The 25,382-nt window shown below is 46.6% G+C and overlaps 1 protein-coding gene across 2 annotated transcripts in view; it reads left to right on the plus strand.

The window, feature by feature from the left end:
• Nucleotides 1-25,382, plus strand: part of RGS7BP (regulator of G protein signaling 7 binding protein) — a 209,770-nt gene that overhangs the window by 140,625 nt on the left and 43,763 nt on the right. For both annotated transcript variants that reach the window (XM_077286122.1, XM_077286131.1), the window contains exon 3: nt 23,531-23,661. In XM_077286122.1, the coding sequence (XP_077142237.1) occupies nt 23,531-23,661 (131 nt within the window). The remainder of the gene's footprint in view (nt 1-23,530; nt 23,662-25,382) is intronic.

Consider the following 25,382-nt stretch of genomic DNA (forward strand, 5'->3'; position numbering starts at 1 on the left):
CAGCACATATGTTGGCCTCTCACACTCGGGTCCTTACACCCGCTTCAGACTGTGCGGCGTCATCTGATCCCTTATCGCATGCCACGGCCATGAAGCCGCACAGTCCGAAGAAGGCGGAAGGAGAGGAGGGACAGGCGAACTGATGCACTGATCCTGCCCATCAATCACACCCTCGCAGTCCCAATAAATAAGACACCGAGGGGCGTTGTGTGGGTCAGGGCGGCCGCAGAGGCGCAGGCAGCCAAACAATGATGCCAGAAGACGGGCAGCGCTACCAAGGGGGTTGCAGCGTGTCATTACAAAGGAAAGTCACACCACCGGGACGGTTAAATGGTCACACAGAGGACACATTGCAGACGTGTTTTCAGTTCCACATGTGCGAGGAGAATACGTTTCTGAGCCACCTTGCACACATGCAGCATTACCGCTGTACAAGGTGGCTGGATAACGTAAAAACGCCTGGGGGAGGGGGGACAGGTTCCCTTCAATTTCAGTTCTTGTGTCTGCGTGGCTTTTGCAGGACACGTTGCCGGCTGCACAGCAGGGGAACAGCTGGCGGTGCTGGACCCCACTGACACATTGGCTGGTGTTTTTCTCTGTGCAGCTAGCACATCTGGGCAAAAACTGGCGGTGTGTTAGAGCCCAGGGACAGCAGGAGGAGGAGCAGGAGGAGGAGGAGCAGGGGGAGGGGAGTGTAGGCCGAAGCCTGCACAGGCGGCAGCTTTGGGTGTGTTGTGTCTGCGTGGCTTTTGCAGGACACGTTGCCGGCTACACAGCAGGGGAACAGCTGGCGGTGCTGGACCCCACTGACACATTGGCGAGGTGTTTGGCTCTGTGCAGCCAGCACTTCCGGACAGCAACTAGCGTTGTTGGAGCCCGGGCTCTGCAGGTGGAGCAGAGTGTAGGCCGAAGCCTAATTGAACCGATTTCAAAAGTCACCTTTAACCCCCCCTCAGGGGTTACAAAGTAGAAGAGCCACAGCTTATGCAGCAGCAGTGCTGCGCAAGTCAAAGGTTGCTCTTGTAATTTTTCTCCTTGCACACGCTGAATGGAACACGTATAACATTTAGCCCTTTATACAGTCAAACTGTGTAATGGAGGCGAGAGTTCCCTTTGTAATGAGACGCAGCACAGGTGTCAAGAATCCCACCTTGGTGCTGGGTGCAGCCTCCCGAGCGTTGTTATTTGCTGTACAGGAGTCTGCGCTGTCGTGTTATCCCCTGGCCTAGCGCCGTTAGCGCTGCCCATCTTCTGGCATCATGTAATGTCGGCCGGTGCGGTTCGCGATGACCATGAATCCCAGCCCCGCAGTGTCTTAACATTGTTAAAACACTGCGGGGCTGGGATTCAGGGCCTGGCGCAGCACATATGTTGGCCTCTCACACTCGGGTCCTTACACCCGCTTCAGACTGTGCGGCGTCATCTGATCCCTTATCGCATGCCACGGCCATGAAGCCGCACAGTCCGAAGAAGGCGGAAGGAGAGGAGGGACAGGCGAACTGATGCACTGATCCTGCCCATCAATCACACCCTCGCAGTCCCATTAAATAAGACAACGAGGGCTGTTGTGTGGGTCAGGGCGGCCGCAGAAGCGCAGCCAGCCAAACAATGATGCCAGAAGACGGGCAGCGTTACCAAGGAGCTTGTTGCGTGTGTCAATACAAAGTCAAATCACACCTGAGGGACGTTTTAATGGTCACAGAGGACACATTTTAGACGTGTTCACTTCAACATGGGCAAGGAGAATAAGTTTCTGAGCCACCTTGAACACATGCAGCATTACTGCTGTTCAAGGTAGCTGTAAAACATAGAAACACCTGGGGGAGGGGGGACAGGTTCCCTTCAATTTCAGTTCTTGTGTCTGCGTGGCGGTCGCAGGACACGTTGCCGGCTACACAGCAGGGGAACAGCTGGCGGTGCTGGACCCCACTGACACATTGGCTGGTGTTTTTCTCTGTGCAGCTAGCACATCTGGGCAAAAACTGGCGGTGTTAGAGCCCAGGGTCAGCAGGAGGAGCAGGGGGAGCGGAGTGTAGGCCGAAGCCTGCACTCGAGCAAGTTGAAAGGAAACCTTTAACCCCCCCCCCCCCAGGCGTTTGTAGCTGAAAGAGCCATTGTGTACAGCACTAATGCTGGAAAAGGTAAACTTAGCTCTTTTAATTATGGTCCTTGTACATGCGGAACCTAACATTTATGAAATGTGTCCCCACACAGCGTTAAACCGTCCGGTAGGTGGAACTTTCCTTTGTCGTGTGACGCAGCACAGCCATCATTTTTACCCCCTTGTCGCCGTTCGCCCCCTCCTCAGCGTTGTTTGAATCTGTCCCGGAGCCTGCGCTGTTAGGTTAGCCCATGGCTATGCACACATGTTGCGCTGCCCGTCTTCTGACCTCATTTGGTGTCAGGCTGGCTGCGCCTGTGCGGGTGCGCTGGCCGAGATCCCGCCTCGCAGTGTCGTCTCATGTAATCCCACCGCGGGCCTGTGATCCGTGCCCGTGCGCAGTGCATATCCTCTCCTCTCACTCCCCTCCCTACGGCTTTTCAAGACTGTGCGGTGTCACGGCCGTGGCATGCTATTAGGGACCAGCTGACATCGCACAGTCTGAAGAAGCCGTAGGGAGGGGAGTGAGAGGAGAGGATATGAACTGCGCACGGGCACGGATCACAGGCCCGCGGTGGGATTACATTAGACGACACTGCGAGGCGGGATCTCGGCCAGCGCACCCGCACAGGCGCAGCCAGCCTGACACCAAATGAGGTCAGAAGACGGGCAGCGCAACATGTGTGCATGGCCAAGGGCTAACCTAACAGCGCAGGCTCCGGGACAGATTCAAACAACGCTGAGGAGGGGGCGCACGGCGCCAAGGGGGTAAAAATGATGGCTGTGCTGCGTCACACGACAAAGGAAAGTTCCACCTACCGGACGGTGTAACGCTGTGTGGGGACACATTTCATAAGTGTTTGGTTCAGCATGTGCAAGGAGCATCACGAAAAGAGGCACTTTTTCCCTTTGCATCATCATTACTGCTGCACAAGGTGGCTCCTTCAGTAACAAACGCCTGGGGGGGGGGGGGGGTCAGGTTCCCTTACATTTAACTTGTTGTGTCTGCGTGGCGGTCGCAGTACACGTTGCCGTATACACAGCAGGGGAACAGCTGGCGGTGCTGAACCCCACTAACACATTGGCGAGGTGTTTGGCTCTGTGCGTACAGCACTTCTGGACGGCAACTAGCGGTGTTGGAGCCCAGGGACACGTGGAGGAGGAGGAGGTTGGAGGAGGTAGGAGGAGGTAGGAGGGATTGCCACACACACAGCAGGGGAACAGCTGACGTTACTGAACCCCAATAACAGAGGAGGGACTGTTGACTGTGCGTACAGCACTTCTGGACGGCAACTGGCGGTGTTGGAGCCCAGGGACAGGTGGAGGAGGAGGAGGTAGGAGGAGGTAGGAGGGATTGCCACACACACAGCAGGGGAACAGCTGACGTTACTGAACCCCAATAACAGAGGAGGGACTGTTGACTGTGCGTACAGCACTTCTGGACGGCAACTGGCGGTGTTGGAGCCCAGGGACAGGTGGAGGAGGAGGAGGTTGGAGGAGGTAGGAGGAGGTAGGAGGGATTGCCACACACACAGCAGGGGAACAGCTGACGTTACTGAACCCCAATAACAGAGGAGGGACTGTTGACTGTGCGTACAGCACTTCTGGACGGCAACTGGCGGTGTTGGAGCCCAGGGACAGGTGGAGGAGGAGGAGGTAGGAGGAGGTAGGAGGGATTGCCACACACACAGCAGGGGAACAGCTGACGTTACTGAACCCCAATAACAGAGGAGGGACTGTTGACTGTGCGTACAGCACTTCTGGACGGCAACTGGCGGTGTTGGAGCCCAGGGACAGGTGGAGGAGGAGGAGGTTGGAGGAGGTAGGAGGGATTGCCACACACACAGCAGGGGAACAGCTGACGTTACTGAACCCCAATAACAGAGGAGGGACTGTTGACTGTGCGTACAGCACTTCTGGACGGCAACTGGCGGTGTTGGAGCCCAGGGACAGGTGGAGGAGGAGGAGGTTGGAGGAGGTAGGAGGGATTGCCACACACACAGCAGGGGAACAGCTGACGTTACTGAACCCCAATAACAGAGGAGGGACTGTTGACTGTGCGTACAGCACTTCTGGACGGCAACTGGCGGTGTTGGAGCCCAGGGACAGGTGGAGGAGGAGGAGGTAGGAGGAGGTAGGAGGGATTGCCACACACACAGCAGGGGAACAGCTGACGTTACTGAACCCCAATAACAGAGGAGGGACTGTTGACTGTGCGTACAGCACTTCTGGACGGCAACTGGCGGTGTTGGAGCCCAGGGACAGGTGGAGGAGGAGGAGGTTGGAGGAGGTAGGAGGGATTGCCACACACACAGCAGGGGAACAGCTGACGTTACTGAACCCCAATAACAGAGGAGGGACTGTTGACTGTGCGTACAGCACTTCTGGACGGCAACTGGCGGTGTTGGAGCCCAGGGACAGGTGGAGGAGGAGGAGGTTGGAGGAGGTAGGAGGGATTGCCACACACACAGCAGGGGAACAGCTGACGTTACTGAACCCCAATAACAGAGGAGGGACTGTTGACTGTGCGTACAGCACTTCTGGACGGCAACTGGCGGTGTTGGAGCCCAGGGACAGGTGGAGGAGGAGGAGGTTGGAGGAGGTAGGAGGGATTGCCACACACACAGCAGGGGAACAGCTGACGTTACTGAACCCCAATAACAGAGGAGGGACTGTTGACTGTGCGTACAGCACTTCTGGACGGCAACTGGCGGTGTTGGAGCCCAGGGACAGGTGGAGGAGGAGGAGGTTGGAGGAGGTAGGAGGGATTGCCACACACACAGCAGGGGAACAGCTGACGTTACTGAACCCCAATAACAGAGGAGCGACTGTTGGGACTGTGCGTACAGCACTACCAGGCAACAACTAGCGGTGTTGGAGCCCAGGGACAGGTGGAAAAGCAGAGGAACACAATGTAGGCCGAAGCCTGAGAAAGTCGAAAGGGAACCTTTAACCCCCCCCCAAGGCGTTTGTAGCTGAAAGAGCCAGCTTGTGCAGCACAAAAGATGCAAAAGGAAAAGGTGGCTCTTTTCATCATGCTCCTTGCAAACACAGAACTAAACACTTATAAAATGTGTCCCCTGCAACCGTAAAACCGTCCCGGAGGTGGGACTTTCCTTCGTAATGTGACGCAGCCCAGCCGTCATTCCTACCCCCCCGGCGCCGCGCACCGGCTCCTCAGCGTTGTTTTATTCCGTCCAGGAGCCTGCGCTGTTATGTTATCCCGTGGCCAGGCACACTTAGCGCTGCCCGTCTTCTGGCATCATTTGGTGTCTGGATGGCTGCGCCTGTGCGGCCGCGCTGGCAGAGAGCCCGCCTCGCAGTGTCTTCTGATTTAATCCCACTGGGGGCCTGGGATCCATGGACATGCGCAGTGCATATCTGAACCTCCACCTCTCACTCATCTCCCTATGGCTTCTTCAGACTGTGCGGTGTCACGGCCGTGGCATGCTGTTAGGGACCAGCTGACACCGAACAGTCTGAAGAAGCCATAGGGAAATGAGTGAGAGGTGGAGGTTCAGATATGCACTGCGCATGTCCATGGATCCCAGGCCCCCAGTGGGATTAAATCAGAAGACACTGCGAGGCGGGCTCTCTGCCAGCGCGGCCGCACAGGCGCAGCCATCCAGACACCAAATGATGCCAGAAGACGGGCAGCGCTAAGTGTGCCTGGCCACGGGATAACATAACAGCGCAGGCTCCTGGACGGAATAAAACAACGCTGAGGAGCCGGTGCGCGGCGCCGGGGGGGTAGGAATGACGGCTGGGCTGCGTCACATTACGAAGGAAAGTCCCACCTCCGGGACGGTTTTACGGTTGCAGGGGACACATTTTATAAGTGTTAAGTTCTGCGTGTGCAAGGAGCTAAACAAAAATAGCTACCTTTTCCTTGGGCAGCATTACTGCTGCACAAGGTGGCTCTTTCAGTAACAAACGCCTTGGGGGGGGGGGGACAGATTCCCTTACATTTCAGTTGTTGTGTCAGCGTGGCGGTCGCATGACACATTGCCGGCTACACAGCTGGGGATCAGCTGACGTTACTGAAACCCAATAACACTGGGTCGTATGTTTTGACTGTGCAGACGGCACGTCTGAGCCTCAACTGGCGGTGTTGGAGCCCAGGAATTTAAGTTCAGGTGGTAGAAAGATGAACACAACAGGAGACCTGGATAACGTATACAGTGACCTAATTATTCAATCAGGAGGAGGAGTGGCAAATTCCGGCGAGATCCAGGCCTTGTTCATTTTCAGGAAAGTAAGCCGGTCAACGTTATCGGAGGATAGTCGCATGCGACGGTCAGTTAGTACACCACCTGCAGCACTAAAGACACGTTCCGATAATACACTGGCCGCAGGGCAAGACAGCACCTCCAATGCATACTGGCTTAGCTCTGGCCATGTATCCAGCTTTGAGACCCAAAACTTGAAAGGGGAAGAGCCGTCTGGGAGTACAGCAAGAGGGCAAGACATGTAGTCTGTCACCATCTGACGGAACCGTTGCCTCCTGCTGACTGGAGCCGTCTGTGATGGTGTAGACTTTTGTGGCGGGCACAGAAAACTGTGCCACAGTTCGGCCATACTGGTCTTGCCTTGGGCAGAGGCACTGCTTCTGCTCCCTCTTTGTGCAGAGCCTCCACCACGGCCTGGACGCACTGAGCTGCTTTGGAATGCACTAGCAGCACTTCTCTCAGTTGGAATGGAGAAGATGATGGAATTGACCAGTGTGTCTTGGTACTCCCGCATTTTTCGCTCCCGGTTCAACGGTGTGATGAGGCTTTCTACGTTGTCCCGGTAGCGAGGATCGAGGAGGGTGAACACCCAATAATCAGACATGTTGAGAATGTGGGCGATGCGGCGGTCGTTTCTCAGGCACTGCAGCATGTAATCCACCATGTGCTGCAGACTGCCAACTGCCCAAGAAACGCTGTCCCCTGCTGGAGGCGTGATCTCTGCCCGCTCGTCATCACCCCACCCTCGCTGTACACACTGAGTACTGGACAATTGTGTAACTCCCTCCTCTGGACGGATGTCTTCCTCCCCCATTGACTCCTCCTCATCCTCCTCACAAACGGTCCCCTGCCTACGCGTTTGTGAGGAACCACGTGGCGCTGACTGTCCAGAAGATGATGGAAATGGTGAATCCTCATCCTCCACCTCTTCCACAACATCATCCCTTAGCGCTTGCAGTGATTTTTCAAGCAGGCAGATAAGGGGGACAGTCATGCTGACTAGTGCATCATCTGCACTCGCCATCCGCGTGGAATAATCAAAGGGACGCAAAACCTGGCAGACGTCATTCATAGTGGCCCACTCTGTGGTTGTGAAGTCTGTACGGCGCTGACTGCGACTTTTTTGCGCCTGAAGCAGCTGGTACTCCATTACAGCTTGCTGCTGCTCACACAACCGCTCCAACATATGTAACGTGGAATTCCACCTGGTAGGTAGGTCACATATGATGCGATGTTCCGGCAGGCGGTGTCGGCGCTGCAGAGCCGCAATGCGCGCTTTTGCCGTGCTGGAACGCCGCAAGTGAGCACACTCTAGGCGGACCTTGTGCAGCAGTGCATCAAGATCCGGATAGTCCCTCAAAAAGCTCTGCACGACCAAATTGAGCACATGTGCCAGACATGGGATGTGAGTGAGGTTGCCGAGGCCCAGAGCTGCCACCAGATTTCGGCCATTATCACACACTACCATGCCTGGCTGGAGATTCGCTGGCACAAACCACACATCGCTCTCCTGCTTGATGGCATTCCAGAGCTCCTGCGCTGTGTGGCTACGATTCCCCAAGAAAATTAATTTCAAGACGGCCTGTTGACGTTTGGCCACGGCTGTGCTCATGTCGGTCGTAACAGGTACACGTTCATCACGGGTCCATGTGGAGGTGGACTGTGACGGCTCCTGCAGCGATGATTCTGAGGAACTGGTGTAAGAGGAGGAGTCAATGCGTACAGAATGGATTCCTGCAATCCTTGGAGTGGGCAGGACACGTCCTGCGCCACTCGCACGGTCTGTACCCGGCTCAACGACATTAACCCAATGGGCAGTGAGGGAAAGGTATCGCCCCTGTCCATGTTGACTGGTCCACGCATCGGTGGTGAGGTGGACCTTGCTACTGACGGCGTTCAGTAGCGCGTGTTTTATGTGTCCCTCCACATGCTTCTGCAGGGCAGGGACGGCTTGCCTGCTGAAGTAAAAGCGGCTGGGCACATTGTACTGTGGGACTGCCAATGACATCAAGTCACGGAAGCTGTCAGTCTCCACCAGCCTGAATGACAGCATTTCCAGTGACAGAAGTTTGGCAATGCCTGCAGTCAGAGCCTGTGCTCGTGGGTGGTTTGACGAGAAAGGCCGCCTTTTCTCCCATGCCTGTACTACCGATGGCTGTAGACTGGGCTGGGAGTGTGTGGATGACTGGGAAAGTGGCGCTGCGGGTGGAATTACAGCGGGTCTCTGGACAACAGGGGCAGAGGTTCTTCCACGGCGATCCTGGGAGGACGCCGAACCAGCTGCGTGTGAGGTAGAGGAAGAGGCAACACGAGCTGAAGAGGTGGTAGCTGCCGCTGTTGGTTGGCCTACCTCTTCAGTGTGTTTTTCTAACTCCGCCGGGTGCCTGTTGCGCACATGTTTCCACATGTTGGAGGTATTGAGGTTGCTGACATTTTTCCCTCTTTTGACTTTTTGATGACACACGTTGCATCTGACATAGCAAATGTCATCTGCAACTGTGTCAAAAAAGGACCAGGCACTGCAAGTCTTGGGAGCGCCCTTTTTGGCTTTTGGAAGAGACATGCTCCTAACGGGTGCCAAAGCGGAGGCTGCAGGATCCGCAGTCTTCCCCCTCCCTCTCCCTCTTTGGGCCGTACGGGGAATCTCTTCCTCAGAGCTGCTCCCACCACCTTCCTGTCCCTCACGCCAAGATGGGTCGAGGACCTCATCATCTACACTACCCTCTGCCCCCAACTGCTCCTCCTGGGTAGTCTCAGCAGCAGAGCACGCACCAGTAAGTGGCACCTGAGTGTCATCATCAGCTGATGCGGCCTGCGATGTGGTGACCGGAGCCACTGGCCCACCCGCCTCTTCAGAGGAAGACAGAAAAAGCTGTTGGGCATCACTGCACCCTGCCTCTTCTTCCATTTCTCCAATGCTGCTTGGCTGGCCCCCTGTTTCCAAGCCAAGAGATTCAGAGAACAGAAGTAGAGACGGCTCCTGTCCTGGGCTCTCTGTCTGCCTGGGCAATTTGGCAGGTGGTGAAGAGACAGATGGCTGCTCTCCAGTGCTCTGTGTCTGAGAGGATGTGGCACTAATGGAAGTTGATGCATTAGCTGCCATCCATCCGACAACAGCTTCAATTTGTTCTTCACGCAGCAGCGGTGTACGGCGCTCGGACACAAAGCTTCGCATGAACGACTGTTGCCTGGTGAAAGTGGGTGCTGATGAGTCACCGGTGCCCGCAGCAGGCACAGAATCCCCACGTCCCCTCCCTGCTCCGCGACGGCTCCCACGCCCCCGTGCCTTACTCACTGCCTTCTTCATCTTGGTTGACTGATAAAGATAAGCAGAAAAGTACTAACGGATTTGTGTGCTTATTCCTGAGCAACTCCTCCTAACAGGTATAAGAAGCACTAATTATCTAAAGTGTGGACTAGACTTTAATATGAGCTAATGTGGCCTACAGAAATGTAAAGTGGTGTAACTGGTGTGTTTGGTGAACTTTATTATTTATTTATTTTTTGGGGGCTGAACTGACAACAGATAGAGCTGCAGTCACACGGAGACCGTGCAGACAGACGTAAACGGCGCTACAAGGCCCAAAAACCCTCCTCTACTTTATCCTATGTAGTGTTTTTCCACAAATTAGCTGGAGACGGGTGGAAAGACACTAATAGGATTTTTTTGAATAAATTAGCAGCAGACTACACTATTTTGAAAAAAAAGAAAATTGATTTGGCGGTATGACGCAGTGAAAAACCCTGAGCTGGAGACAACCAGGCTATAGCTGCTCACAGATTACAGGGCGAGCTGCAGTCACACGGAGACCGTGCAGACAGCCGTAAACGGCGCTGCAAGGCCCAAAAACCCTCCTCTACTTTATCCTATGTAGTGTTTTTCCACAAATTAGCTGGAGACGGGTGGAAAGACACTAATAGGATTTTTTTAAATTAATTAGCAGCAGACTACACTACTTTGAAAAAAAAGAAAATTGATTTGGCAGTATGACGCAGTGAAAAACCCTGAGCTGGAGACAACCAGGCTATAGCTGCTCACAGATTACAGGGCGAGCTGCAGTCACACGGAGACCGTGCAGACAGCCGTAAACGGCGCTGCAAGGCCCAAAAACCCTCCTCTACTTTATCCTATGTAGTGTTTTTCCACAAATTAGCTGGAGACGGGTGGAAAGACACTAATAGGATTTTTTAAAATTAATTAGCAGCAGACTACACTACTTTGAAAAAAAAGAAAATTGATTTGGCGGTATGACGCAGTGAAAAACCCTGAGCTGGAGACAACCAGGCTACAGCTGCTCACAGATTACAGGGCGAGCTGCAGTCACACGGAGACCGTGCAGACAGCCGTAAACGGCGCTGCAAGGCCCAAAAACCCTCCTCTACTTTATCCTATGTAGTGTTTTTCCACAAATTAGCTGGAGACGGGTGGAAAGACACTAATAGGATTTTTTTGAATAAATTAGCAGCAGACTACACTACTTGGGAAAAAAAAAAAAAAAAGGAACAGTATGAGGCAATGAACCACCCTCCCTGAACTGAATACAACCAACTATGGATGGCCTATGTGGCTGCACTCAGACTGGAGACTGGGCTGCACTCACACACACACACACACAGACCCTGCAGATCGCTGTGAAAACAGCGCTACAAGGCAAAAGCAAGGTGAATAGTAGGTGAACACAGCGGTTGCTAAATTAGCCTTTGGAAAGCACAAAGAAGCAAATCGCTATCTCTAAACTGTCCCTCAGTCAGCAAACAGCGTCCTGTCACTAACTGAATTCACAGCAGAGTGATCGCAAAATGGCGCCAGCGACTTTTAAACTGCATCATGACATCATTACACCAGCCAATCACAGCCTTGCCAGTAGTTTCATGCCCTCCATGCTAAACAGGATGTGCCCACACTTGGAATCAATCTCATTGGCTGAATTTCTGCTTTTTGAATCTTAGAACTTCCGATTCCGGTATCCGATACGCGGCAAGTATCGGAATCCCGGTATCGGAATTCCGATACCGCAAGTATCGGCCGATACCCGATACTTGCGGTATCGGAATGCTCAACACTAATCAGGACTGTTTTTCCTTTAGCAACTTTTTTTGTTGTCTTTTCTGTCTTTTTTTTTGCGGCTCTGGCGTTTTTTTTTACATTATGAATATAACAGTGAGGCAGCGAAAGGTATACAATGGACTTGTTATTGCAATAGCTACTATGTGCATGAGAAGAGAGATGAAATCCTTCTGACAGATTCCATTGATAAAAGCCTTAATTTATTTTTCCCCTAAACTTGTGTAACTGTTAGTGTAGGATCAGTGTATTAATATACTCGCCAATGGATATCATCTCTGGTATCCAGCACTGTTCCGCTCCTCTTCTGAGCCGCGTGACAACAATTCAGACTGTCTGGACCACACTCTACTCTGTGTGACTCGGAAGTGGCTTTTATAATGTAAATCTATGGAGCGTCAGAACAAGGCTCTATGGACTCATATTGTAAGGGCTCGCTCATACTGGCGTAAAATACGGAGGAGTGCAATACGAGAACACATCACATTGCACTCCAATGTTATTAAATGCTCTGATCGGACTGAGAAAAAAATCGCAGCATGGTGCTATTGTCTGCGAGAATCGGATCACACTCGTCAATGCAAGTCAATGGGTGCGAGCTAAAAATCATACGGCACACGGACCTTGCATGTGCCGTCCTGTTTTTGCACACACATCCACCGCAAAGGAAAGCTGACATTTCACCAGCCAAGTACAGTAAATTCACAGCCCAAACTGTAAGAGTACAGAGCTATGTTGAATAGATATCTAGAATAGAGATATAGAATAGCTAGATAGATTTTATGTTAAATGTCCTCTATATATAATAAGCTAGTACCCTGTAGGACCTTTCATGTGGCACTAAAGAGTGTTCAGCAATATTTAACCCATTAAATAAATGCATTATTTATAAGAAAAAAAGAACTAAGTGGGGTCCCCTATATTTTTAATGACCAGCTAAGGGAAAGCAGACAACAGCTCATTGCTGTCTACTGACATCACTGCTCATCACAGGAGCTGGGTTTCACGGAGCACAGCACGAGTACCGTAAGTGACTGCTGCTCCAGTCTATGGAGCATTGTTCTCTGAACGGGGCTTCATACACTGGATGAAGAACACAGGGATTATCTTGGGGCCTTCATTTTTTTGGACTACGGCGGACTGGTGTGGATTATTTTATTTATTTTTTAATAAATGGATGAAAGAGAGAAATTCTTGGTGAGCGATGTTTACAAAGGAGAAGACTTCTTTTGAAACCAAGAGATGGTGGACTTTGAGGTTTTCTTATTAGAAGGAGCAACAACACTCAATCTTTAGCTTCGTCACAGAAGGCATGATGCCTTTTTTTTCTCTTAGGATTTCCCGATACTTGATTGAATCCATCTTGGACTTTGAATGAGACTTTACCACGTCACTGTTTAATTCATGCAGCCTTACACATCTGTGGGTGCCATTCCCTTTGCAAACTCCTAACACTTTAACATAAACTTCAAAAGAGCAGAGAGGACATCAATTTGTCTTAAAATTTTGGACCTACTTTATTGGGATTACATTAAAAGATATGAAAAGACATTGACCATAAGCAACAGACTGACGCGTTTCTGATGTACATTGCACCCTTAGTTATAATCTCTACTACTATTAGTCAGGCTATGACTAAGGACTCGTTGTACATCCTTAGTCCATTTAAAGATATAAAAAGACATTCACCATAAATAAGACATGTTTCTGGTGTACAAAGTATCCTTAGTCATAGTCTGACTAATAATAGTAGAGGCTATGACTAAGGGTGTGTTGTAAACCAGAAACGTTTCAGTATGTTGCTTGTGGTGAATCTCTTTTTATAGCTTGTAATGGAACCCTAATAAAGTAGATTTCATATTGTAAATCAAGTGGATGTGCTGTCTGCCATTTATAAGTTTACTTCTTTTCCACACGCTGCAGATTGTTCAGTAACAGAGGAAGTAAAGCAGCCCCAGAGCATCTCCAAGCCTCAGCTATGTTTCACTCTAGGCATTAGCGAGCCACTGCCAAGCTTCACTGTAGGCATCACTGAGCCACCACCATGCTTCACTTTAGGCATCACTAAGTCTCTGCCATGCTTCATTAAAGACATCAGCGAGCCGCTGCTCTCCTTCACTGAAGGCATCACCAAGCCACCCCCATACTTCAATGTAGACATCACTAAGCCATCATCATGCTTCACTGTAGGCAGGGTGTTTTTTTAGCATATGCTTTATTTCTCTGCCTCCAGTCATAGCTCTGATCCATGTGCCCTGAAAAATGCCAGTATTGTTTTATCACTTCACTTCACAGAATCTGAATACTTCTATGGGTTATTTATTGGGTTTTGAGCATATTGGAGCCAACTATTTTTGCGCTTTTTGGTGAAAAGAGTTGTACGTCTGAGAGTTCAATCATGGAGACATTCAGCAAATTCAGTGCCTGCTGCCACCAATTTTTGCTGCAGGTCACTGCAGGGTTTTTGACCCCCTGCCACCTCAGGTATCTGGTGGCACCCAGCGACAACTTTCTCTTTTGAATTTGTGAAGTATGCTTCCAGTTGTACATCTAGGAACAGTCAAAGCTTTTGCTATCTTTTTGTATGATTCCTTGTGCAGGACAATGATCTCTTCACTAAAAGGGGTTATCCTCATTTGGGAATTTTTTTATTAATGCATTAATTTTGGGCTAAAAATCCATTTTGCTATTGGGTTTTTATTAAAAATTTAAAAATGTTACATTGTTTGGGTTTTTCTGTCTCATTGCTTCCATGCACATTTATCTTTGATGTATTCTATGGTCATAAATCAGGTGACAGGAACTCGGAAAGAGACATATAAAAGAGTTTTCCTCACTGATGGATTCTCAGTTAACTCATTCTGCAGACAGCAATAGACAGTGCAATACAAAAGCAACAGACGTCAAATGGAGTACAATTTTTAACTAAACCCAATTGCAACAATGATTCTTTGCCAAAAATACATGCATTTAATAAAAAAATAGTCCCCTAAAATGGCACCACATAGTGACCAAATAATACCACATACAAGGAACAAATACCACCACACCATTACCAGACCACATATTGCCACCACATAGTGACTGAATACTACAATACTGATGATTAATCGCAAACCACAATACTAGTAATACCATAAGTGTGACTATACACAGCAGCTCTGTATTAACGGTGGCTCACTGGTTAGCATTGCAGCCTAGCAGAGCTGGAGTTCTGGGTTCAAATCCTACCAAGGACAACATCTGCAAGGAGTTTTTATGTTCTCCCTCTGTGTGCGTGGGTTTCCTCTGGGTACTCCGGTTTCCTCCCACATTCCAAAGACATACTGACAGGAAATTTAGATTGTGAGTCCCATCAGGGACAGCTATGATAATGTGTGCAAACTGTAAAGCCCTGCAGAATATGTTGGCAATATATAAAAATAAAGATTATTATTCAGTGTATAGTGTACAGGTAATACAGTGATCACCACTTACATTATACGCAGGAGCTCTGTATATAGTGTCAGTGTACAGGTAATACAGTGATCACAAGTGACATTGTACACGAGTTCTGTATATATAGTGTCAGTGTACAGGTAATACAGTGATCACCAGTCACATTATACACGAGTTCTGTATATATAGTGTCAGTGTACAGGTAATACAGTGATCACCAGTCACATTAAACAAAGGATATCTGTATATAGTGTACTGATAATACAGTGATCACCAGTGACTTTATACACAGGAAATCTGTATATAGTGTACAGGTAATACAGTGATTACCGGTGACATAGACAGGAGCTCTGTATATAGTGTCAGTGTACAGGAAATACAGTGATCACAGGTGACATTATATACAGAAGCTCTGTATATGTGTCAGTGTACAGGTTATACAGCGATCACCATTGACCTTATACACAGAAACTCTGTATATAGCATAAGTTTGTGGTAAGTGTAAGTGTATGGGTAACACTGACTCACTAGTGACGTCTCTAGTTGAAGTCCCTCATCTTCGCTTTTCTACTTCATCCAGCATTGACCGCCATCACTTCTTCCAGCCAGGACTAGTCTCTGCAGAAAATAATACACAGTTTTCTAGATCAATACTTCAAGAGCGCATTGCCCAATTTTTTCCCAACTTCTACACTATGTCAGAAAAAGAAAAAAGCGACATCATGCCCACCTGCACAATAGCAAGTCCCCCCTAAATTCATCGTTTGCTCTCCCCTACCTTCAGTTCATCATTTGCTCTCTCTCTCACCCCAAATTCATCATTATTTGCTCTCCCAATCCCCAATTTAACATTTTCTCTCCCCCATCCTCAATTCATCATTTGCTGTCTGTCTCCTATCCCCTACCCTCAATTCATCATCATTTGCTGTCATCCACCCTCAATTCATCATTATTTGCTCTCCCTACCCCCAGCCTCAATTAATCATTTGCTGTTCATCACCCTCAATTCATCATTAGCTCTCCCCTACCACTCCACCCTCAATACATCATCGATTGCTGACTTTTTTCCAGCCTCAATAAATCATTATTTGCTCCCGCGCACACTCATTTAATTCATTTTATTAAAAAAAAAAATAATACGTTTTTCATACTTACCTCTCCGGGCCCCTCTGTGATTCTGCTCACTGGGCCCCATACAGTAGTAAGGACAGTAATGTCCTGATAATGGCCCTGATTAATAGCATCAGATGTGCAGGAGACAGCAATTGATTTGTGAATGTGTGCTCTCACCAGCAGAAAGTTTGTACATCTTGCTAATAAACCTATTTTACAATGGGGGAAAGAGCTGAATAACCTTGATCACATCAGTAACATCCCACATTACAGTATCTCACAGTGAAGAAAAATGTAATTTCTTTATATTTGTAAAACTATATTATTCATGAATTCAGTGTTTAAGCAAAGAAGACAGGCAATGACTTCAATGGATATTTCAGATCAGCAGTTCGTTAGAATATTTATGGAAAGATCCCAGGAGCTGAAGATGAATGTTTCAGAAAACGTATTCAGATCTTTAAGAGGTCGTTCCCTGCAACATTGAGAAATTGAATTTGCCAACTGTGGTTGCAATTTCCTCGCACCATTATTCTTATATTTGCTGTGACTCAAATTTCCATAATGTGCTAAGCTTGACCACATTGAACTAGGCTACAATGAGACCTTTCCGCTTAACCCCTTCATGCCTTGGCCATTTTTAGCTTTTACCTCCCTTTCTTAAAAGAGCCAGAACTTTTGTATTTTTCCATCAATAAAGCAGTTCTTGTTTTGTGGGACAAGATGTACTTTTGAATGACACATTCATTCTACCAGATAGTCTACTGGAAACCAGGAAAAAAAATTCCAAGTGTGTTTAACCCCTATCTGCCAGCTGATGGAATAGTACGTCAGCTGGCAGAACCCCCGCTTTGAGGTGGGCTCCGGCGGTGAGCCCACCTCAAAGCCGCGACATGTCAGCTGTTCTGTACAGCTGACATGTGCCCGCAATGAGCGTGAGCGGAATCGCGATCCGCCCGCGCCCATTAACTAGTTAAATGCCGCTGTCAAACGCTGACAGCGGCATTTAACTAGCGCTCCCGGCCGCGCGGCCGGAGGTTAGCGCATCGCCGACCCCCGTCACATGATCGGGGGTCATCGGTGCATTGCCATAACAACCAGAGGTCTCCTTGAGACCTCTATGGTTGTTGATGGCCGATTGCTTTGAACACAACCCTGTGGTCGGCGTTCAAAGCAACCCTGCATTTCTGCTACATAGAGGTGATCTGTGCTTCACCTCTATGTAGCAGAGACGATCGTGTAGTGCATGCTTCTAGCCTCCTATGGAGGCTATTGAAGCATGCCAAAAATTAAAAAAAAGTGTTTAAAAATATAAAAAAATAAAAAATATATAAAAGTTCAAATCAACCCCTTTTCGCCCCAATCAAAATTAAACAATAAAAAAAAAAAAAAATCAAACCTACACATATTTGGTATTGCCGCGTTCAGAATCGCCCGATCTATCAATAAAAACAAAGGATTAACCTGATCGCTAAATGGCGTAGCGAGAAAAAAATCAAAACGCCAAAATTACGTTTTTTGGTCGCCGCAACATTGCATTAAAATGCAATAACTGGCGATCAAAAGAACGTATCTGCACCAAAATAATTAAAAACGCCAGCTTGGCACGCAAAAAATAAGCCCTCACCCGACCCCAGATCACGAAAATTGGAGACGCTATTGGTATCGGAGAATGGCGCAATTTATTTATTTTTTTAGCAAACTTTGGAATTTTTTTTTACCACTTACATAAAAGAGAACCTAGACATGTTTGGTGTCTATGAACTCGTAATGACCTGGACAGTCATATTAGCAGGTTAGTTTTAGCATTTGGTGAACCTAGCAAAAAAGCCAAACAAAAAACAAGTGTGAGATTGCACTTTTTTTGCAATTTCATCGCACTTGGAATTTTTTTCCCGTTTTCTGTTACACGGCATGGTAAAACCAATGGTACAAAAGTACATCTCGTCCCGCAAAAAATAAGCCCTCACATGGCCATATTGACAGAAAAATAAAAAAGTTATGGCTCTGGGAAGGAGGGGAGCGAAAAACGAAAAAACGAAAAAAGCTCCGGGGGTGAAGGGGTTAAATTGCAAAAAGAGTGCAATTTCACAATTGTTTTTTTTTATTATTTTTAACTTACCATGTTCACTATATAAATGACATGGCACTATGATTCTCCAGTGTCGAGTACGAGTACGCAGATACCAAACGTATAGCTTTTATTTTATTTAAGTAGTGAAAACAAATTCGGAAATTTGTACAAAAACGAAAAATAGCTTTTGTCTCCTTTTTTCGAGACCCGTAACCTTTTCATTTTTCATGATCTGTGGCTGCTTGGTGGTTTATTTTTGGCTCCCTGAGCTGTCATTTTTACTGATACCATTGTAAGGTAGATATGATGTTTTGATCGCTTCCTATTGCATTTTATTGTAATGTAGCGGCGGCCCAAAAAATTAAATTTTGGCTTTTTTATTTTTTTATTATGCTGTTACCGATTAGACTAATTTATTTCATATTTTGATAGATCGGACTTAATGAAAGCAGCGATACCAAATATATGTATTTTTTTTACTGTTTTTTTTTTTTTTTAATTGGGCAAAAGGGGAGGGGTGACTTTTTCATATTTTTTAAAACTTTTTTCTGCCTTTTATTGTGTTTAATAGGACCATTAGGGTGAGTGTCCACGGTAAGTAAACGCTGCGTGATTGACGCTGCAGCGTCAAACACGCAGCGTCCAGATGTTCCAGCATAGTGGAGGGGATTTTGTGAAATCCTGTGTCCACTATGCGTGGAAACCCGCACGCGGCGGCCCTGCGACTCCGGACATGCTGCGCGTCTTTTCAGATCGCAGCATGTCCGTGCTACCTGCGGCGACGCTGCGTCACCGCAGGTAATATCACAGGGCCCTATGGTGAGGGGTGCGATGATCCCGGATGTGTACAGTACACATCCGGCATGATCGCGTCCCAGAAAGGGGGCGGGGCTTAGCGCCGAGCAGCTTCGCCGCTGCGGCGATACCGCCGGCCATCCTGAGCGTAGACACGCAGCCTCAGGGACTTTAAGCTGCGATTGTCCGATCGCCTGGGCTATACAAAGAGAGCATTAGCACTGCTATGTATAGCACAAATCACAATCTCCTATGAACGCCAGCTAGTGGCTGACTTTGACAGGGGGGATCGTGATGACAGGCACGGGGGTCATCAGCAGACCCCCAGCTGTCATCACAACCAGTCGACGCCCTGCAATCACATCACAGAAGAGCTGATGGGAGTGTGCAATGATGCTCTGTCAGAGATTGACTGTGGTATTTAACAGGTTAACAGCCGCGGGCTCCACTCCACCCGCAACTGTTTGGCCTCATTCACACTTTCAGTATTTTACCTCAGTATTTTACCTCAGTATGTGTAAGCAAAAACCAGGAGTGGGTGATAAATACAGAAGTGGTGACGTGTTTCTATTATACTTTTCCTTTGGTTGTTCCACTCCTTGTTTTCTCTTACAAATACTGAGGTAAAAAACTCACCAAATACTGAATGTGTATCTATGATACAGATATCTATGTTATGTTACATGTTTGTATGTGCCTAGCAACCTGTCAAAGGTTTTGTTAGACTGTAACAATGTTTTGTTGTATTTATTTAACCAAATTCAAGAAAAGGTAAGGGTGCAAACACATGGACTCTTGCCTCCTGCTCCTCCCCTATATGTTATACCCTACACAGAATATATGGCACAAACAGGGTGGGCCAATTATATGGATACACCTGGGTAGGCCATTTATAAAGTTGGATCCAAAATGTCCGACTTCAAAATGGCTGCCATGGTCAACACCCATCTTGAAAACTTTTCCACTTCCCATATACTAATGTGCCACAAACAGGAAGTTGATATCACCAACCATTCCCATTTTATTTAGGTGTATCCACATAAATGGCCTACCCTGTAGATAGATAGAATAGATGCTCCAAATAGTAGATGCATGTAACTGGGCCCCATTAATTGCTGCCAGTGCCATTGATGCTACCAATGGACATCTTCCAGTTTCAAAGGGATAAAGGTATGTTGTGTTTTTCATCTGCTTCACTGAGTTTCCTTGGCCGACAACTGCCTCTGTGATCCACTCCTCAACGTTGCCCATTTCTTTTTTCATCTTCAAAAGAGTTTGAGCAGCACAGTGTGAAAGTCCAGTCTGCTTTGTATTGCTGGGCTGATGCAGTATAACTACCTTGTGTCTTGTTGCTGTGGTCACTCTTGCCATGTTGCATGACCTGTGACATGAAACTGTCTTCCTCAATCTCATCAATGTAGCAAAGTTTGGCTGTTCCTCATCCAGTTTAAAGTTTCCTGCACAATTTCTGTCAATGATTGTGTTTCTACCTATGATCATTATTAACCCGATTGGTTTTATTGCTTACTCATACACCTGATTACAATTCTACAAAATCTCTGGAGGTTGAATCTTTTGATGGCCGAAGATTGGGCATGAAAAATAGTGATAAGATTTAGATTTCTCTCTTTAGATTTGTTCATTCGCTTTGCGTTTTGTTAATTTAAGATTTAGATTTCTCTCTTTAGATTTGTTCATTCGCTTTGCGTTTTGTTAATTTAAGATTTAGATTTCTCTCTTTAGATTTGTTCATTCGCTTTGCGTTTTGTTAATTGCTAAAAATAAATTATTAATATATCTACTTTTGAAACTATTCTTCGTTCTAAAACTTTTTCAGAGTAATGAATATATACAAACACACACACACACACACGCATACATTCCTGTGAAGGTAATGTGTAAAATCCATGTGTGAGACGTTGTGTACCAGTAAATATCCGAGTACAAAAAGCAGCAGCCTAAAAAGTTGTGGCTGCCATAGAGAAACTCTAGAAAGTAAGCACTGCCACCTAGTGGTTATAGATATATTATGCACCATTCCGTACTACACAAGACAAATAATGTGGCTGTTTTTGTAGCACACTCCTGTTCTTAAAAAATATCCCTTCAGGGGAAATTCCTTTACATATGCATTTTTGGCTACAAATCATTTTTTCAATTGACTTTCATTTAACCTTTTTCATCATATGACTTCTATAGCCTTTGTGTTACACACTCCATTTCTGACTGCAAAATGAATCAACTTATAATCCATCATTAAGCACATTCAGACAAGAGAGTTTATAACTCTTATCCTTGTTCTTCTGAGCTGATTTATGCCCATGAAGCTCAGCTCAACTTCCCAGTGGTGAAAAATCAGCTAAGAGAATCTAATTTAACCCACACTCACAACATAAAGTCCCATGCAGGTGATATTTATCATTGTTGCGTGCTCCTCAGAGTCAATTCCCTCAAATAGTTTGGGAATGTGTGTGTGGCGGTGCCACCTGACTCATACAGGAGCTGACACCAGGAATAAGGTTTTCTGGATGCTAAGAAGTGTCAGGCAACAAGAAATGTTGTAGTTTACCTCCACACTGACGTGATGGTGAGCGTTGTAGTGCATAAAAATGTCACTGGTGTAGGTAAAGAACCATGTTTGGCACCATGTGAGTGAGATTATACAACAGTGTGAAGCAAAAAAGGCAAACACGGTTCTAGGATGTATTAAGAAAAGCATACAGTCTAGATCACGTGAAGTTATTGTTGCCCTCTACTCCTCCTTGGTCAGACCTCATCTGAAATAAGGTGTCCAGTTTTGGGCACTAAAAAAGACATCAACAAACTGGAGAAAGTTCAGAGAAGAGCGACCAGGATGGTGAGCGGACTGCAAAGTATCTCCTACAAGGAACGGTTAAAGGATCTGGGAATGTTTAGCTTGCAAGAAAGAAGGCTAAGAGGAGACTTAATAGCTGTCTACAATTATCTGAAGGGATGTCACAGTGTAGAGGGATCATCCTTATTCTCATTTGCACATGGAAACACAAGGAGCAATGGAATGAAACTGAAAGGGAGGAGATACAGATTAGATATTCAAAAAAACTCTTTGACAGTGAGGGTGATGAATGAGTGGAACAGGCTACTACGAGAGGTGGCGAGTTCTCCTTCAATGGAAGTCTTCAAACAGAGGCTGGACAGACATCTGTCTGAGATGGTTTAGTGAATCCTGCATTGAGCAGGGGGTTGGACACAATGACCCCGGAGGTCCCTTCCAACTCTAACATTCTATGATGTCCTAGAGAGACCTCCTCTGACAGTGTTCAAAATGAAGGTCTCAGTCCAGCCCCCGAGGGGCAAACCATTTAGTTGAGAGATGCCTGTGAGTGATGGAGAGCTTGTGAGTAGTTGCCAAGAGTAAGTTGTTGCAGAAAAATAAAGAAATCATTGGAAACAACACTGGAAGAAGCCAGAGGTTGTGTGTGTCTAGAAATGGTTGTAGTGTGTGGGAGCAAAGGGCTGTGTTACTAATGGCATCTGTAAAAGTGTGTGGTGAGAGCTGGATGCCCTGATGGCCTAAAATACTGTACTAAGGCCATGTGCAGTTGTCAGAGATGCAGATGACCAGGCAAGGAATCTGTAATTGGTCCAACTGTAAACCTCGTATTGATCAGTGACCCTTCCAGGATGGTGGAGTATTGCATGGTCCCTGCGCGCAGTAAAAGATCACTCAAAAGTGTCCTCAAGGTTTATATGTTTTCTACTACAGGCATCTACTAAGCGTATTGTGCCACCAAAAGTGTACTGCAACCAGCAAGCATATTGTGCTATAAATGGGGACTGTAAGGCTTTGTTCATACATTGTGTTTTCGCTTCGTTATTTTTCCGCAGTCAAAACCTGCTTTCTTGCCAGTAAAGAGGCAGCTTCAAAAAAGCAGGTTTTGATGATTTTTTGCTGCATTTTTGCTTTGTATTTGCTGTGTTTTTATTGTCTCTTTTGCACGCTGATAAAGTTTAGTGCATCAATAAAAGATGATACAACTTCCTTAGGTTTTGGCACCAAAACCACAGCGAAACCAGATACCTGCGCTTTTTGCTGCTTTTTGGCACTTACTCATTGCTTTCTATGGGTTAAAAAACGCTGCAAGAAGTGACATACTACAGTATTGTAAAAACGCAGCAGTTTTCCAAATCAGGAAAAAAAAACAATGTGTGTGTGAGATTTCTTAACTCTGAACAGCTTTTGCCGATACTGTAAAACGCCGCTTAATATTTGCATAAAAAAGCAGCCAAAAAAACAACAACGTGTGAACGTAGCCTAACCATCAGGTGTACTGTGCCACTATTGTGCCAAAGAGAAGTGATTTCTTCTACCATCACCATTTTCGTAAGGGGGAAGCCACTAACCACCCCTTACTACTTACGGTACATTAGTGGGAAATTCCTTTAAGCATCTGTGTTTAACTCCGTGTTCCCTTAGCTTTCTCTGTAGGACTTGTAAAATGCCATAAAAACCTCATATTTTAAAAGAATTTTTTTTAAAAAAGAGAGAACACCGTAGAACATTGAGCTTATCTGTAGAAACCTTCCCGCCATTCATAACTGCACAGCTGAGACTCATCCGCCCTCGGTGGTGACCGGCTGCATGCTCGCGGCTTCGGTGTCTGCACTCCCAGCCCAGATGTATGAATGACTCTGCGGGTGACTGTACTTTATTTTTTCATGTTTTTCCTTTGTAGGCCAGAAGATGGGGAGATCCACCCTGAGATCTGCAGGCTTTATATTCAGTTGCAGTGCTGCCTAGAAATGTATACAACTGAAATGCTGAAATCCATGTGTCTTTTAGGCTCCCTTCAGCACCAGCGGAAAGGTAACTCGTTACTGTTGATTTTCTGTTTTCATACTGTATAAGCGGGTTATAAAGGACAACACGTCCATCAAGCATTGTGAATCGAACTCCACACCCAGGACATTGCCTCTTTTATTCCAGTAGTGATCTATCACTATCACAAATTGCTTAAAGGGGATTTGTTACTTAATACACAGGGTAAGTTATAAATGTATAATTACTGGGGATCTGATGAGTGGAACCCACCAGAGTGTATATAGCTGGATTACACATGTACAACCAACAATCCATTCACTTCTATGGAACAGAGTTATCCTCTCCATTCACAAAAGGGACTTGGAGAGCCCCATCCTTGCCTGCATCATATTTTTAAGACTGAAGAGTTGTTCTGCAAACTCTTACATTGTGGCAAACCCCCAGCACAAGAGAGGAATATGTTACTAACCATATTTAGAAAAAAAATCTGTAGTTGGTTTAATTTCTTGTTCTCTGATCTGTATCCGCCTTTCTACATGTTAAGTGAAAAGGATCCTGTCAGTATACAGGTGCAGAACACATTAAAGAATGGGACTACAGCGCTTCAATAAAGTATGGAAAATCCTTTAAAGAGAATCTGTCATTAGATTTTCGCTATCCCATCTGAGAGCAGCATGATATAGGGACAGAGACCTTGGTTCCAGCGATGTGTCACTTACTGGACTGCTTGCTGTCATTTTGATAAAATCACAGTTTTATCAGATCTACCAGTTCTCTGAATGCTGAGCTTTCTACAACCCCTTTCACACCATTGATTGGCAGCTTTCTGTGTACATTGTGTATAGGCAGAAAGCAGCCAATCAGTGGTATGAGCGGAGTTATACAGAGCTCATGGACATATTTAATGATAATCCTGCTGATAAAACTGTGATTTTATCAAAACTATACTGAGCAGCCCAGTAAGTGACACATCGCTGGAATCAGGGTGTCTTGTCTCATTATGCTGCTCTATGACTAGGTGGCAAAAACCTGGTGACAAATTCCCTTTAAAAACACAGTGCAAACAAACCGTGACTGAGTATAGCCTCTTCACCAATAAGTTCCAAACACTCTGGTTCTTACTAATGGCATTAAAAGCCAAAATGTGTCCCATACAGAAATATTAAAGCTACCTCAAAAAGCTAAACAACAACCTAGATCCCTTTACCATAATACAATGGAATATATTATATTCAAATATTACTTTTTTCATTTCCATATACAAAAGCCAATTGCAGAGAGAAATTGGCACAAAAATTAAGATAGATGTGTGGCACCGCATCTGACAATGAGAACATGTAACAAAATGTTAATATATATATACATGTACACACGTGGTCAAAATTGTCGTTACCCCTCGTTTAATGACAGAAAAACCCACAATGGTCACAGAAATAACTTAAATCTGACAAAAGTAATAATAAATAAAAAATCTATGAAAATGAACAGACATTGCTTTTCAACCATGCTTCCACAGAATTAAAAAAATATATAAAACTCATGGAATAGGCCTGGACAGAAATGATGGTACCCTTAACTTAATATTTTGTTGCACAACCTTTTGAGGCAATCACTGCAATCAAATGATTCCACTAACTGTCAATGAGACTTCTGCACCTCTCGACAGGTATTTTGGCCCACTCCTCAAGAGCAACTGCTCCAGTTGTCTCATGTTTGAATGTTGCCTTTCCAGACAGCATGTTGCAGCTCTTTCCAAAGATGCTCAA

The sequence above is a fragment of the Ranitomeya variabilis genome, chromosome 1, assembly GCF_051348905.1.
Source record: "Ranitomeya variabilis isolate aRanVar5 chromosome 1, aRanVar5.hap1, whole genome shotgun sequence".
Classification (NCBI taxonomy): domain Eukaryota; kingdom Metazoa; phylum Chordata; class Amphibia; order Anura; family Dendrobatidae; genus Ranitomeya; species Ranitomeya variabilis.